We start from the raw sequence: 15381 nt of genomic DNA, 5'->3' as shown, positions 1-15381 counted from the left end.
CTACTCCGGTATTCTTGCCTGGAAAATTCCATGGACAGAGGAGCCTGATGGGCTACAGTCCGTGGGGTCGCAAAGAGGTGGACATGACTGAACGACTGAGCAACGGAGCACACACACACACAACACACACAACACACACAATGCATTTACTAGTGGATGGTATCATTGCTTCCTAGAAAAATAAATACTTACATTAAACATGCCATATGGAAATCTCTGGAATGGACTTGTGATGAAGCCCAAGGGGCTGGCTCCATGACCTTGAACAAGTGGTTTACTGCTCAAGACCTTGGTCCCTTGTCTGAAATGGATTGTTAGACTCAGTGATCTGTGGAGCCTCTTATAGTTTCTCCCAGTTCCTTCTTAAAATTCCTTTACTCTGTTCCTGGACTTAGGAAGCAAAATTGTCATTCACTTTAGTAGGCTTTGTGATATCGCTTAAAAAAGCAGTGGCTAAAGGGATTTGCTTCAAGAGGTCAGCGAGCATTCCGGAATGTCTGGCCCTAAACTAAAATATGCATTAGGTATGATTTCTGTTCAGATCTTCCTTTAGAGTCTCCTGTCCATATCTCCTTTCATATCCATTACCCAAGCATTAGTGTTTTCTTGCCGCCCTAGCACTTCCTGGATGCCAGGCAATCTTTGGATAACACACTATGATTATTATAATAACATGTTATTAGTATTTGATGCCTTTCAGAAAGGTGCTGAGCTTTTCTATACGTTGTATCTTTTAACCCTTATTAAACCCTGTGAGGTAAATACTATCCTCACTGTGTGTAAGAAAAAAATTTTCAGATTTACAAAGGAAATTTCTCAAGGTCAACCAGCTAGAATGTGGCATATCTAGGACTAACTCAGAACTTTCTAATGTGAAAGCCTTGGCTTTTACCTGTTGGTCTAAATAAAAGTCTGAGCCACCAGGGAAGCCCCAGGAGAAGGGAATGGCTACCCACTCCCCTATTCTTGCCTGGAGAATTCCATGGACAGAGGAGCCTGGTGGGCTACAGTCCATGGGGTCACAAAGAGTTGGACATGACTGAGCAACTAACTCTAAATAAAAGTAAAGAAAGCTTTATTAGAATGGTAGCTAACTTTTTGTTCATCTCAGGTGACAGAATGGCTTAATTTCGCCTTAGTTAAAATGTTCGTGCCTAAGTTAACTGTGTGACCCCTTGCAAGAGAAATTAAATGAGATCATTTTCCCATACCTTCCTTATTCCTGTGTTCATTTAAAAGACACTAATAAGTCACAATCAAGAAATGCTGATAATGTTGGAGAAAGGGTCAGGTTTTGGAGGCCCTGGAAACATACCCTACAGGAGCCACTGTCTCTCCGTGCCCATGCGGCCCTATGCAGAGGGCTTGTGAAGTTCAGCTCATCATGTTAGCGGTGTTTTCACCTTGAGCTTGCTAGATTTCTTCGTGACTTTCCCCCCACACTCGCCTGTTGTGTCTGCGATGGGCCACAAGGGAAAATCAGAGCCCTGTTTGGAAACCAGCTCATGCTTTCATGCTTTTGTTTCATCACCCAGGGTCCTGTTGGAAAATGTGGAAGATCTTATCCGGCAGCAGACTTCCAATGACACCATCAGCCCCCGGGCGTCCACCTCCTACTACGAACAGTATCACTCACTAAATGAGGTAAGCTGTCACGTTTCTTTCCAAAATTCATTGAATGAGCATTGCCATTTCAGTCATGGGAAATTATTAAAGAATCATAACTGGTGGAAGAGGGTGAAAAAAAATCCCTATTAGATTGATTATACAGAGGTAATTCGTCCTTTTGTAGACATCTTGCCTGAAAAGATTGCGTCATATTTTGGACTTTGCCCCTCTAAACAGGCTATTTGTCCATAGCTAAGAACTAAAGAGCCTCTTGATGAAAGTGAAAGAGGAGAGTGAAAAAGTTGGGTTAAAGCTCAACGTTCAGAAAACTAAGATCATGGCATCTGGTCCCATCACTTCATGGGAAATAGATGGGGAAACAGTGGAAACAGTGTCAGACTTTAGTTTTTTGGGCTCCAAGATCACTGCTGATGGTGATTGCAGCCATGAAATTAAAAGACGCTTACTCCTTGGAAGGAAGGTTATGGCCAACCTAGATACCGTATTGAAAAGCACAGACATTACTTTGCCAACAAAAGTCCGTCTAGTCAAGGCTATGGTTTTTCCAGTGATCATGTATGGATGTGAGAGTTGGACAGTGAAGAAAGCTGAGCGCCGCAGAATTGATGCTTTTGAACTGTGGTGTTGGAGAAGACTCTTGAGAGTCCTTTGGACTGCAAGGAGATCCAATCAATCCATCCTAAAGGAGATCAGTCCTGGGTGTTCATTGGAAGGACTGATGTTGAAGCTGAAACTCCAATACTTTGGCCACCTCATGTGAAGAGTTGACTCAATGGAAAAGACCCTAATGCTGGGAAGGATTGGGGGCAGGAGGAGAAGGGGACGACCGAGGATGAGATGGTTGGATGGCATCACCGACTCGATGGACATGGGTTTGGGTGGACTCCAGGAGTTGGTGGTGGACAGAGAGGCCTGGCGTGCTGCAGTTCATGGGGTCGCAAAGAGTTGGACACGACTGAGCGACTGAACTGAACTGAACTGAAGAATATCTCTGACTGTTAGGAGTAACACTGCATTCTAAGGAACAACAGGAAATTAAAAAATAGGACCTTTTTATTGAAACTGCCACAAAAAAACAGTCCAATTAGTTATGTCTCCTTAGACCATTATCCTAAATGAACTCTTACTGAATAATTGCCACATTATCTCACTGAATTAAAGGAATTTATTCACTTATATTTAGGACACAATAAGGTGTTTAAGTGTATTTTATTCCCTTTAGAAGGAACCTATTTAAAATAATAATAGTAATAGTAATGATGATGATGATGCCTGTATTTTAATATTTAAGAAATTGGGGTTTTTTTTCTCTTAGTACTTACAGGTTCCAATTTTCCTAGAGGAAACCTAAGCTTGATACCAATGTTCAGTTGACCTCAATAAGCTTTCACATCATACTCTAAGATCCATTTCCCCATATTTGTTCCCTTAAAGGGTAAACCCCTTAGAGTCCTTTCTTTTCAATATAATATTCTCCAAGTAGTACAAATCCCTTGATACCTTTTATTCTTTCATAGGAGTACTGCTATATTCCTTAATAGAAGTATTTTTTAAATCATTTTTGGCTAAGTGCCCAGAACCTGTTAAGAACCATATCCATATTTTTGAGACTTAAATAGTAAGCATCAATTTTCTATTTAATCTTCAAAAGCATCTGTTCCTTTCCAGTTAGTTAAACCAGAACTCAGTCTTCCCTAGTGGCACAGATGGTAAAGAATCTGCCTTCAATATAGGAGAACTGGGTTTGATCCCTGGGTCTGGAAGATCCCTATTCTTGCCTGGGGAATTTCAGAGACAGAGGAGCTGTCAGGCTATAGTCCATGGGGTGGCAAAGAGTTGGACATGACTGAGTGACTAACACTTTCTTTCAAACCAGAGATCAGCGTGCTTCTAGAACCGATGTGCCTGGTTGGTGGAAGGGGATCTTAACATTTCAGCCCTCTCCTTTCTCTCTCCTACCTTGACTTTATCTGTTCCATCTAGACTGTCTCCATCCAGCTGCCTACATCAGCCCTGCATGAGTAAACTTGAGGCCTGGGGTTGAGAAGCTGGGTAGGCAGTATTTACAGATGGGAAAGGTGACAGTGTCACTGCTGCGTTGGGTTTGGTGGGAAGAACAAGATGCCTTAAACAGAAGTATTTAAAATATGTTTCTGGGTTTTCCCTGGCAGACCAGTGGTTAGGGTTCCTTGCATTCAGTGCCAAGGGCCCAGGTTTAATCCCTGGTCAGGGAATTAAGATCCCACAAGCTGTGTAGTGCAGCCTAAATAAATAAATAAAGGATATGGACATTTAAAAAGTGTATTTTCTGGTATATTTTAAATATTTTGTTCAAAGAGGTTATTTTTTTTTCTTACCCTCTCCCCAGGAAAGAGTTGGAAAGACATGGGAAGAAAACAGTATTAGTTAGCCATAGTAGTAGTGGTGTTAGTCACTCAGTCATGTTCGACTCTTTGCAACTCCACGGACTGTAGCCCGCCAGGCTCCTCTGTCCATGGGATTCTCTAGGGAAGAATACTGGAGTGGGTTGTCCTTCTCTTCTCCATGGCAACTTCTTGACCCAAGGATTGGTTCTGGGTCTCCTGCATTGCAGGCAGATTCTTTCATCTGAGCTACACTCTGTCATAACAAAGGGCCATTTACTGAGTGGCTTAGACAGCAGAAATGTATTCTCTCACAGTTCTGGAGGTTGGAAGTCCAAGAACAAGGTGTCATCAGAGGTGGTTTGTTCTGAGACATCTCTCTTTGACTCGTAGATGGCCACCTCCTCACAAGGCCTTTTCTTAGTGTGCACACATCCCTGAAGTCTCGCTGTCCATTCTAGTCTCCACTTCTTACTACAACCCCAGTCGGGTTGGATTAGGACCCACACTGATACTTCAGTGCAGCTCAGTTACCACTTTAAAGGCCCTATCTCCAAATACAGACACGTTCTAAGGTACTGGGAATTAATATATGCATTTGAGGGGGAACACAATTCATTTCATCACAATGACATTTCAGAAAACAGTTTGGACATCTTCATCCCTCCCATCCTGAATCTTTTCCAAGAGGTTTGTAGCAACTGCGACAATCTTGCTCCCCCAAATTCTGCCTTTTCTTCCCCTTCAGCACCGCTCTTCAGTCCACATTCATGTTCGCTTGGAGAGCAAAAGGGGTTTCTTTTGTCGTTGACTCTCACTAGGAAATTTTAAGTAAGCTACAGTAGGGGAGAAAAACAAATGACCAAAAAACACGTCTTCAATGGCAAAAGAAGAGCATTATTCAAAGGATATAACCTTGATTATTGCAGATTAGATTCAAAGTTTTCTGTAAAGCTGCCTTACTATCATTAATACAGTATAGCCTCCCTTGTTGGAGAAAAGATACTGAACTGTCAGTGCTGTAACACTAAATAGTTGGTTGGAGCAGTTCTCTTGGATGTACGCATGCCTTAGAAGAGTAGCACAGTAAACAGGAAATCTCTGATGGTTAAATTTTCAGCACTGCAGATACTGACAGCATTGGTACTTAGCAGCAGGTAGATCTTTCAGGAGCATCTTAATTCCTGGCACAGGACAACCCATCACACATACCACTCACCCTAGTTACGCTCCTGTAAGAAGACCCAAGGATAAATGGTGCTCCTGTTCCCGTCAGCTAGGACTGCTATTTGAAATTACCTTCAGCATATTTCCTAGAAATGAGGCCAAGGGTTGGTTATTCCCATTACAAAAGGTGTAAACATTTTAAAATGGCCCCTGAGAAGTTGGTCTACTTTAAAACATGACCAGGCTCCACCACTCAACACCGGCTTTGAAGTGGGGGCTAGCCTAAAGTCAGGCCTAGAATTCATTTGTTTTTTCCTTCTACTATAACCTTGACAGAATCACCAACCACCAGACTTCCACCTAGGAGAGAGTTTTAGAATCAAACTCCTTCCCTGGATAGAAGAGATTCTTTTTTCCTCCGGATTGTCCTCCCCTTTGCCTCTCATCATTTCACAGACCTTGTTGTGAGTCCGCAAGTCTCCAATGGGAAGCAAAGACAGCTCCATTTATCCTGTGCAAAGGCAGTGCCTGGGGCTTCCTTAGGTTACTCTTGAAAAGTGAATGTTTTTTAAAAATCTCATATAAAAATGAACTCTTGAATGGCAAATAGGATTTCATACACAGAGGTGAGGATTCAATGTGATCAGCCTTTAAAAATAACTTAAGGAGTTATGCTTTAAAGATGATCTTTCCCTACTTTGTCATAAATTTCTTGGTACATTCCCACTTTCCCTAAACCTTGATACTTCTCAAAAGTTTAATTTTATTGATTTTCCTAAGCAGCAGAAGAAACAGTCTGCCTCAAGTGTTTTAGCTCCTCATTATCGCCACAAAATTTTTTCTAGAGGGATAACCCTCCCTGGAAGAATTTGTCTGTTTCCTTTGTCCGGGAAATGCTTTGAACTTGCTCTGTGACCACTGGTTTCTGCTTTGATAGATCTATTCTTGGATAGAAGTTATGACTGAGCGGTATCCTGATATGGTTGAAAAAATCCACATTGGATCCTCATACGAGAAGTACCCACTTTATGTTTTAAAGGTATGTTATGGTAAGAGTCACTGATTTTTCAGCTTTGGGGAGGTATTAATTCTCCAGTGGTGCTTGTTATTACCTGGATTTTTTTTTTTTTTTTTAGTTCTGGAAATATGTGTATTACAAATGATCCTCAACTTTAATATCCAGATCTTTAGTGATTGGTGATTACCTTTAAATTGTTTTCCTTTGCTACTACAGTGTTGATCTGAGAGTAGTAACCTCAGTTTTAGAATCAACTCTGTGACATAGATAAGTCATTTAACCTTTCTGGGCTTCAATGCCTACCTTCATAAAATGAGGAGACTGGTCCGGATTATCTTTCAAATCCCCTTTTATTTATACCACCACAACCACCACCATCAGCACCACCACTGACTGATTGACTTAGGCCAAAAAAAGGAAAAGGATCTGTTTTGAATAAACATTGACATTAATATAGTTTTTAGAACCAAAGGAGTTGATTGCTGGGATTCTTGGCAGAAGGGCTGATATGACAGCTTCTGCTTCAGTTACCATCTGTTTGGTTATTTATTCTAAGCTGAACAAACTGGCCTTAGTAAAGTCAGTGAATTGGGCCACAGGAAGAATATTGGGAACTATGAAACCAAACTGATTCCTGCCTGTTCATTTCTAATTCTGCAGTTCTGTTGTTGTTGTTGTTTTGAAAACCACTCTTTCTCCTAAAAAAAAAAAATTAAAAAGAAGGTCTGCAAAAATTTAATCATTGGAAAAATACATTTGATTTAGTAAAATTTCATTCACACATAGTTTCCTCACGTGGTCTAAACTGTGATAGGTGAGGCTCTTTGATTGTCCAAAGATAAGATTTGCAGTCAGGATTTCTGGGTTTTAATCTGTTCTGACAAGAGCTTTCAGTACACTCAAGTCAGACCCTAGGTAACATTGGGTTCTCTTGGCAGCTGAGTTAGTCTACTAGACTGGATCCATGTAATCATGGCATACCTACCTATGACATTTACTTTTTTCCCTGTTGTATGTACTCTTTGGAAATTGTGTTTCTGGGACCTGATATACATGTTGGAAAACCATGCTTCCTGCAAGCTTTAGTCCCAATCTCAATCAAGGATGTGCACATCACGTGAGTCCCTAGGGTTCCTCAGTGTCGGAATGGGTACCCAGAGAATTTGCTCAGCACAGTTAAATAGAAGGTCGAATAAAGCAACTAGTCAAAACAACTCAGGATTTTCTTTCTAAATTGAGTAGATTAAATCAGTTGGGTAATTCTCTTTGTACAATTCAGTCCTTTGTGGCTAAAACTTTCCTCACTTGCCTTTTTGTACATCAGTAACTTCAAGTTTGTTAAGAAGAAAACTCCATGAGTGGTATAGATGGCAATTTAAAAATGGAACCCTCTCTTTTTCTTGCTTTGGAGTTCCAACCCCACATATCTCTTTGATTTTGCAACACTCTTCTCCCTTCCCTCCATACTCTGAAATTGTGTAATATTTAAAAGTAGATGAATGATGATGATTCATTTTGTATAGAAGTGTTTGTGAGAATTCTTCTAAAGTCATCAAAGGCTATCATTGAAGAAAAATTGGTAGTTCTTATTCCAGAAAGTTGGCAGCTTACACGAGTAGCCTAGATAGTAAATCAGAACAAGGCCTCCGTCCCCAGACCTGTTGATAATAAATTGATGTCAAGTTAGATGTGTGTTTATTTTTGTGTGAAATAAGGAAATAATCTGCACATTAAAAGTGTGCACCCTGGGAAAATGTTGAGGGAGCCCAAGGTTGTCTTGGGCACCACTAACTTCCCTCTCCTAAGCCTTTCTTTGGGCCCACTTCCCACAGAAAGCTGCCCACCAAACCATGCCCATTTCATTCCAACTGGAGTGTGAAGATATGACCTGAAGCACTAGTTCTCTGGTCTCTACTTCTGTAATTTCTCATGTAGCTCTGGTATCATCAGGTATTTGTTGAGGAATAAAAAGAATTTTAAATCAAGAATTCTCCAAGGAATGAAGAGAATAGTGCGTATTTCATCGATTTGCAAAAAGGATGAAGTCAAAGCCCTATTACTCAGGAAGTTATTACCCTAAAGCTTCTTCTTAATTGTTTTTTGGTTTTCTCTGAGCAGGTTTCTAAAAAAGAACAAAGGGCCAAAAATGCCATGTGGATTGACTGTGGAATGCATGCCAGAGAGTGGATCTCTCCTGCTTTCTGCTTGTGGTTCGTAGGCTCTGTAAGTATTCACGTTCTCTTAAAGCCCAGAGCTTCTCAGGATGTGGCCTAAGACCACTAGCAGTAGATTCAGCTGGCCTGTTTATTAGATGTGTTTTTCTAGGTCACCTCCTAGAATTCTCAACTTGAAATCTCTGGGGGTGAGACTTGGGAATCTACAATTATCTCATGCTTCTTAGGTGACTTTCACACATATTGAGAATCATGAATTTAAGCATTTAAATTCCCCTAAAGATTATCTGCCTTATCTTTTCTACATTTCCAGCTAGTACTAAACACTTGCTTCCCTGGTGGCTCAGACGGTAAAGAATCTGCCTGAAATGTGAGAGACCTGGGTTCTATCCCTGGGTTGGGAAGGTCCCCTGGAGAAGGGCATGGAAACCCACTCCAATATTCTTGCCTGCAGAATCCCCATGGACAGTGGAGCCTGGTGAGTTACAGTCCATGGGGTCACAAAGAGTTGAACACAACTGAGTGACTAAGCACACAAACACTGCCGGGCTTCCCTGGTGGCTAATATGGCAAAAGAATCTGCCTGTAACGCAGGAGACCTGGGTTTGATCCCTGAGTTGAGAAGATCACCTGGAGAAGAGAATGGTTACCCACTTCAGTATTCTTGCCTGAAGAATTCTATGGGCAGAGAGAGCCTGCCCTGGCAGGGTACAGTCCATGGGGTCGCAACGAGTTGGACGTGACTGAGTAACTAACACACTTTTCAAACACTGCAACATAATTAAGAAATGGTATCAGGAAATGGCAACCCACTCTAGTATTCTTGCCTGGAAAATCCCATGGACAGAGGAGCCTGGAAAGCTACAGTCCACGGGATTGCAAAGAGTTGGACATGACTGAGCAACTGAGAACACACATCTGCAGTTGTAATACATTTACTAACTAAAAGAAAGAACTGAAGCAACTGTCTAAATTGAGTCCCAATTAATTTTTTTCTTTTGATATGAATTATCCAGATACCTTTTGCCATATTCTGCTCTTAGAAATTGAACATAAAGTACCCCATTACAGAGCAGATTATATTTTTTTCCATATATCGTAGTAGGGACTTTTGTCCCTAAAGAAGGACTTGTAATAAAAAAAATCCATGTATGAGACAAAGAGTATGTCATAATAGTAAAAATTATAATGACTGTAAATCTGTACAATAAATGAAAACAGTAAAAGTCATTTTTCTGTTCCCTATAACTGTTTTTTTGGCCCACTTAATCAGTGCTCAACAGTCACTTCCTGCATTGGAAATTTAAATTAATGCTGCAGGTTTAAACTGAAATACAACTCTGGGGTCTGGAGAGGACTTAAACAGTACCTACTATTGGGTTAAGTAGGTTCTTACCATTGGATAAGGTCTAAATTATTCATCCACACACTGGGACTTGGATAGCTCTTTGTTATATTTTTAATGGTCATGAGCACGATAGCTTATTTCAGAATCTTCCATTCAAAATGTCTTATATGCTTTTATGTACAGATTTATTCTCTGTTGAATGGTTATTGGTTAACGTGTTGGCAGGCATTGTTATTCTTGTCTAGGATTATAAGAAAGACAAAGCTTCAGTGTCCCCCAGGCGAAGAGAGCCGAGTGATCATTTGTCACGGGATGGGAATTAGTCAAGCCTTTATCTCCTGCCCTCTAATTGCTCACTCGCTCTTGTGCTCTCTCCTCTGCCACCCTCGTTCCTCATCTTTTTTCTTGTTTTTTGCTTTTTTAACGGCAAGACAGTGATTTCAGTTGTATTACTTATCTTTCTGGTGAATCATTCCATCAACAAACATTTATGTGTTGTCTTTGTGTGTCAGGCATTATTTCTGTAGCGATCATCCTCACTGAGTGATTCATTCACTAGATATAGAAACATAACTGTAAATATATTTATGGATTACTGTGAAAACTCATGAGAAAACATATGCTTGGAGAGCCCCGTGATACACAGATTAAATTCATGGCAAAGAATTAGATTCATGAACATGTTCAACTTGGTTGAAAATGTTGTTTTTAAAAATTGTGTCTTTCAGCACAGTTAAAATACACCATGTCAGAATTTAAAGGCTTATAGAGTTTGAGAGGTTACATGACTTCAGGGTCATGATTAGATATCTAGATGGCAGACTTTTGAAGTATAAATAACTGGATAAATGTCAGATATGAAAATATTTTTACAAGTAACAACATCATTCACAAAGTTAATTAAGAATATTGATTTCGCCCTGGTAGCTCAGACGGCGGGAGAAGGCAATGGCAACCCACTCCAGTACTTTTGCCTGGAAAATCCCATGGACGGAGGAGCCTGGTAGGCTGCAGTCCATGGGGTCGCTAGGAGTCAGACATGACTGAAGCGACTTAGCAGCAGCAGCTCAGACAGTAGAGCGTCTGCCTGCAATGGGGGACACCTGGTTTCAATCCCTGGGTCGGGAAGATCCCCTGGAGAAGGAAATGGCAACCCACTCCTGTACTCTTGCCTGGAAAATTCCATGGATGGAGGAGCCTGGTAGGCTACAGTCCATGGGATCACAAATATTCGACACGACTGAGCAACTTCACTGGTTCACTATCCCTCCCTCTTTTATATTTTATTTATTTAAGTAGGTTTTTTTTTCAGTGAAATATATGACTTTAACCATTTGTTTTTTATTTATTTAAAACTATTTTGATTATGTATTTATTTGGCTGCATTGGGTCTTAGTTGCTGCACTTGGAATCTTTCATTTTGGTGTGCAGGATTTTTTTTTTTCCTTTTCAGTTGTGGCAGGTCAACTCTTAGTTGCAGCATGTGGAATCTAGTTTCCTAGCCAAGGATCGAACCTGGGCCCCCTGCATTACAAGTGTAGAGTCTTGGCTGCTGGACAGCCAGGGAAGCCCCTCCAACCACTTTTTTTTATTGAAGCATAGTTGATTTACAATGTTGTGTTAGTTTCAGGTGCACAGCAAAGTGAATCAGTTTTATATACATTTTTTTTCAGATTCTTTTCCCTTATAGATTATTAAAAAATATTGAGTATAGTTTCCTGTACTATACAGTAGATCTTTGTTATCTATTTTATATACAGTAGTGTGTATATGCTAATCCCAAACTGCTGATTTATTCCTCCCCCACTTCCCCTTTGGTAACCATTAGTTTATTGTCTATGTCTATGTATATAACCCTACCCTTAATCCCCATATGCCTGAAGGAAACACAGGTTTGCCCCATTACCAAGTTCCCTTGGCCAATCAGAAAAATACCCCAGGTCCTGAGGATCCTAAAACATTACCTGACTAATCCATTCAGGTCATCCTTCCATCGGGGCCCACTTCTCCACTTACAGGCATTAAGAAGTCTCCTTATTGCAGTTTCTCTCTATCCTCCCTTTCCTAAGCCTCTCCACTGAGGTCCTGGTTTCATTCTGTTGTTGCTCCACAGGTTGTCACCAATTCCCATTTGCTATGGAATGTCATCTTCTTTAATCGCAGACCTAGAGAGGCTCACCATCAGTCCAGGTGGTGCCTTTGTGCAGAGTCAAAAGGGGGCATGTGCTGAAACAATCAGCTCTCCATATGCAAAAAAAAAAAAAAAAAGAATCTGGACTCCTATCTCATACCATATGCAAATAATGACTAAAAGTGGGTCAGACACCCACTTTTAGTTTAAAAGCTAAAATTATAAAAATCTTAGAAGAAAATATAGAAGTAGTGAATCTATGGATTTTGGATTAGGCAACGAACTATTAGATCTGACACCAAGAACACAGCAACCAAAGAAAAAAGAGATAAATGAGACTCTATCAAAATTAAAAACATTTCTGCTTTTCAAAGGACACTATCAAGAAAGCTAAAAGACAATTTATGGAATGGGAGAAAATCTTTGCAAATTGTAAATGATGAGGGACTCACATCTAAAATATATAAATAACTTTAACAAATAAACAATGAAAAGATAAATAATATAGTTTTTAAATGAGCAAAATATCTGAAAAGACAATTCTCAGAGAAGATACACAAATATAGTCAATAAGCATATGAAAAGATGCTCAACATCATTAGTCATTAGGGAAATGTGAGTCAAAACCACAAAGGGATACCACTTCCTACCCAATGAAATGAAGTGAAGTAAAAGTTGCTCAGTTGCCTCCAACTCTTTGTGACGCCATGGACTATACAGTCCGTGGAATTCTCCAGGCCAGAATACTGGAGTGGGTAGCCTTTCCCTTCTCTAGGGGTTCTTCCCAACCCAGGGATTGAACCCAGGTCTCCCGCATTGCAGCTGGATTCTTTACCATCTGAGCCACAAGGGAAGCCCTCCTACCCAATAGGATGGCTAAAATTTTAAAATAGCAAATAACAAGTATCGGTAATAGTGTGAAAAAACTGGAACTCTCATCCCTTGCTGTTGGGATCATAAAATGGTGCAACCATGTTAGAAAACAGTTTGACAGTTCCTCAAAAGTTTGGGCATAGAGTTACCATTTGACCCAGCAATTCCACTCAGGTGTATAGCCAAGAGATTTGAACACATATGATCATAAATGTTCATAGCAACACTATTCATAGGTCCCCAACTGGAAACAGGGACTTCCCTGGCAGTCCAGTGGTTAAGACGCCATGCTTCTAAAGCAGGGGGCACCATTCAACCCCTGGTTGGGGAAATAAGATCCCATATGCTTCATGCTGCAGCCAAAAAATTGAAAAAAAGGGAAACAATCCAAATGTCCATCAGCTTATGAGTGGACAAATAAAATGTGGCATATCCTTATAATGGAATATCATTCAGCAACGAGAAGGAATGAAGTACTGATTCAGGCTATAACATGGATGAATCTTGAAAACATTTTGCTAAGTAATAGAAGCCAGACAGGAAAGGCCATATATTATTCCACTTACATGAAATGTCCAGAATGGGCAAATGCACAGAGACAGAAAGTTGATTAATGGTTGCCAGAGGCTGGGGGAAGAGAATGGAGAAAGGGGTAACTCCTAAAGGGTAAGGAGTTTTTGGTGTTGACGGGGGTTGTGAGAGCTGGGCCATAAAGAAGGCAGAATGCCAAAGAATTGTTGACTTTGAACTGTGGTGCTGGAGAAGACTCCTGAAACTCTCTCAGACAGCAAGGAGATCAAACCAGTCAATCTTAAGGGAGATCAACCCTGAATATTCACTGGAAGGACTGATGCTGAAGCTGAAGTTCCAGTATTTTGGTCATCTGATGCAGACAGACGACTCACTGGAAAAATCCCTGATGCTGGGAAAGATTGAGGGCAGAAGGAGAAGAGAGCATCAGAGGATGAGATGGCTGGACAGCATCACCAATGTAATGAGAATGAACTTGGGCAAACTCTGGTAGATGGTGAGGGACAGGGAGGTCTGGGGTCACAGAGTTGGACACGACTGGGTGAATGAACAACAGCAACATTGATGGGGGTGGTGATGAAAATATTGTATAATTGGATAGTGGTGATGGTTGCTTAATTCTGTGAAATATAAAACCCACTGAACTGTGCACTTTAAAATGCTGAATTTTCTGGTATATGAATAATATCTCAATAAATTGTTAAAAAAAAAAATAGGGCCCCCTTCCTCTGGGATTCCAGCTGCAGCCCCACAGAGGGCAGGCTTGACACACAGTATAGGCTGTGTGTCAGCTCTCACTCACCCCTCTGTTTGGAGCCCTGCTTATTGAACAAATTTCCAGGCTAATATTTGATCTTCTCTCAGAGACTAACTTTTTGCTGAAAGACTTCCATCCAACCATTGCTAAAGTAGAAAGGAAATAAGGAGAGTGAAAAAGACAAAGAAACTGACCATGACATACCTATTAAAAGTTCAGCAACCACTGTAGAAATAAAAATGATACTTTCTTATTTTAAAGAAAATAAGATCTAATTTTTTTCTGATAATGAATGCTACATTATTATTGAAAAAATGACTCTAACATAAATTTACAAATTTGTAGCATAAAAATGTATTTCACTAGTTGCTCATCTACTTAAAATATTCTTCTTTCATTCTATAAAATTGTTTCTTTTTCATTAAGCTTTTCTTTCTGACCTATAGTGGGTCAAAAAGTAACTTGTACTTTTTCTTTCCTTTCTCCCATATTTAGTAAGTGGTTACCTATGGAAAATAATTTAAATTTTACTATTATGGTTGTTCTATGGAGATAGGCATATAGTATTTTAAATATTTAAAGAAAAATGATAACATTTTAGCTATAGCAAAGGTAAGATTTAGAAGACATTTTTCTTGAATATTAGCCCCTTATTGATCATATCATTTGCAAATATTTTCTCACATTCAGTAGGTTTTCTTCTTGTTTTGTTGATGGTTTCCTTTGCGGGTGTATGTGAACCACTGTATTGTACACCTGTAACTTATATAAAATTGTACAGCAACTATACTTCAATTTTTTAAAAAGACATTTTTCTTCTATCAATAATGAAAAAATGTTTCTTAACAAAGTCTTTTGAGTAAAGTTTAAATCAGCAAAAAATTGTGAACTAATCCATGAATTTAAATGTAGCAATGTTACCACAAATGAAGAATTTATGCCAAAGCTTTGTTGTTGTTTAGTCACTAAGTTGTGTTTTGCGACCCCATAGACTGTAGCCCACCAGGCTCTTCTGTCCATGGGATTTCCCAGGCAAGAATACTGAAGTAGGCTGCCATATCCTTCTCCAGGGGATCTTCTCAGCCCAGTGATCTAACCTGAGTCTCCTGCATTCGCCAGGCAGGTTCTTTACCTCTGAGTCACCAGATGAAATCATTTAACTACCTGAAATTTGTCTTTGTGGTTCTCCTGCATCTATATTTGGTCATTTTGGGGTTAACTTCTCAGTCATTGGAATGTGGATGTCCTTGGATCATGTTAAACTATGTGACCCTAGCTGGGTATGAATCTAAAGCACAGAAGATCAGTGTCAGATGATGTCTGATAGGAAACTCACAGTTGGTACCTAGGAAAAGCTACCATTGACTTTAAAGCCAAATGACCAAATGCT

The 15381-nt window shown here is 40.0% G+C and overlaps 1 protein-coding gene across 1 annotated transcript in view; it reads left to right on the top strand.

Moving 5' to 3' along the window:
* CPB2 (carboxypeptidase B2) overlaps positions 1-15381 on the top strand; it is a 54905-nt gene that overhangs the window by 17986 nt on the left and 21538 nt on the right. Inside the window, exons 4-6 of the mRNA XM_081547356.1 lie at positions 1536-1644; positions 6097-6198; positions 8296-8400. Of these exons, the coding sequence (XP_081403482.1) occupies positions 1536-1644; positions 6097-6198; positions 8296-8400 (316 nt within the window). The remainder of the gene's footprint in view (positions 1-1535; positions 1645-6096; positions 6199-8295; positions 8401-15381) is intronic.

Source organism: Giraffa tippelskirchi, chromosome 12 (genome assembly GCF_054371585.1).
Source record: "Giraffa tippelskirchi isolate mGirTip1 chromosome 12, T2T-mGirTip1v1.2.pri, whole genome shotgun sequence".
In the NCBI taxonomy this organism is placed as follows: domain Eukaryota; kingdom Metazoa; phylum Chordata; class Mammalia; order Artiodactyla; family Giraffidae; genus Giraffa; species Giraffa tippelskirchi.
This window is presented reverse-complemented; position numbering and strand designations above follow the sequence as displayed.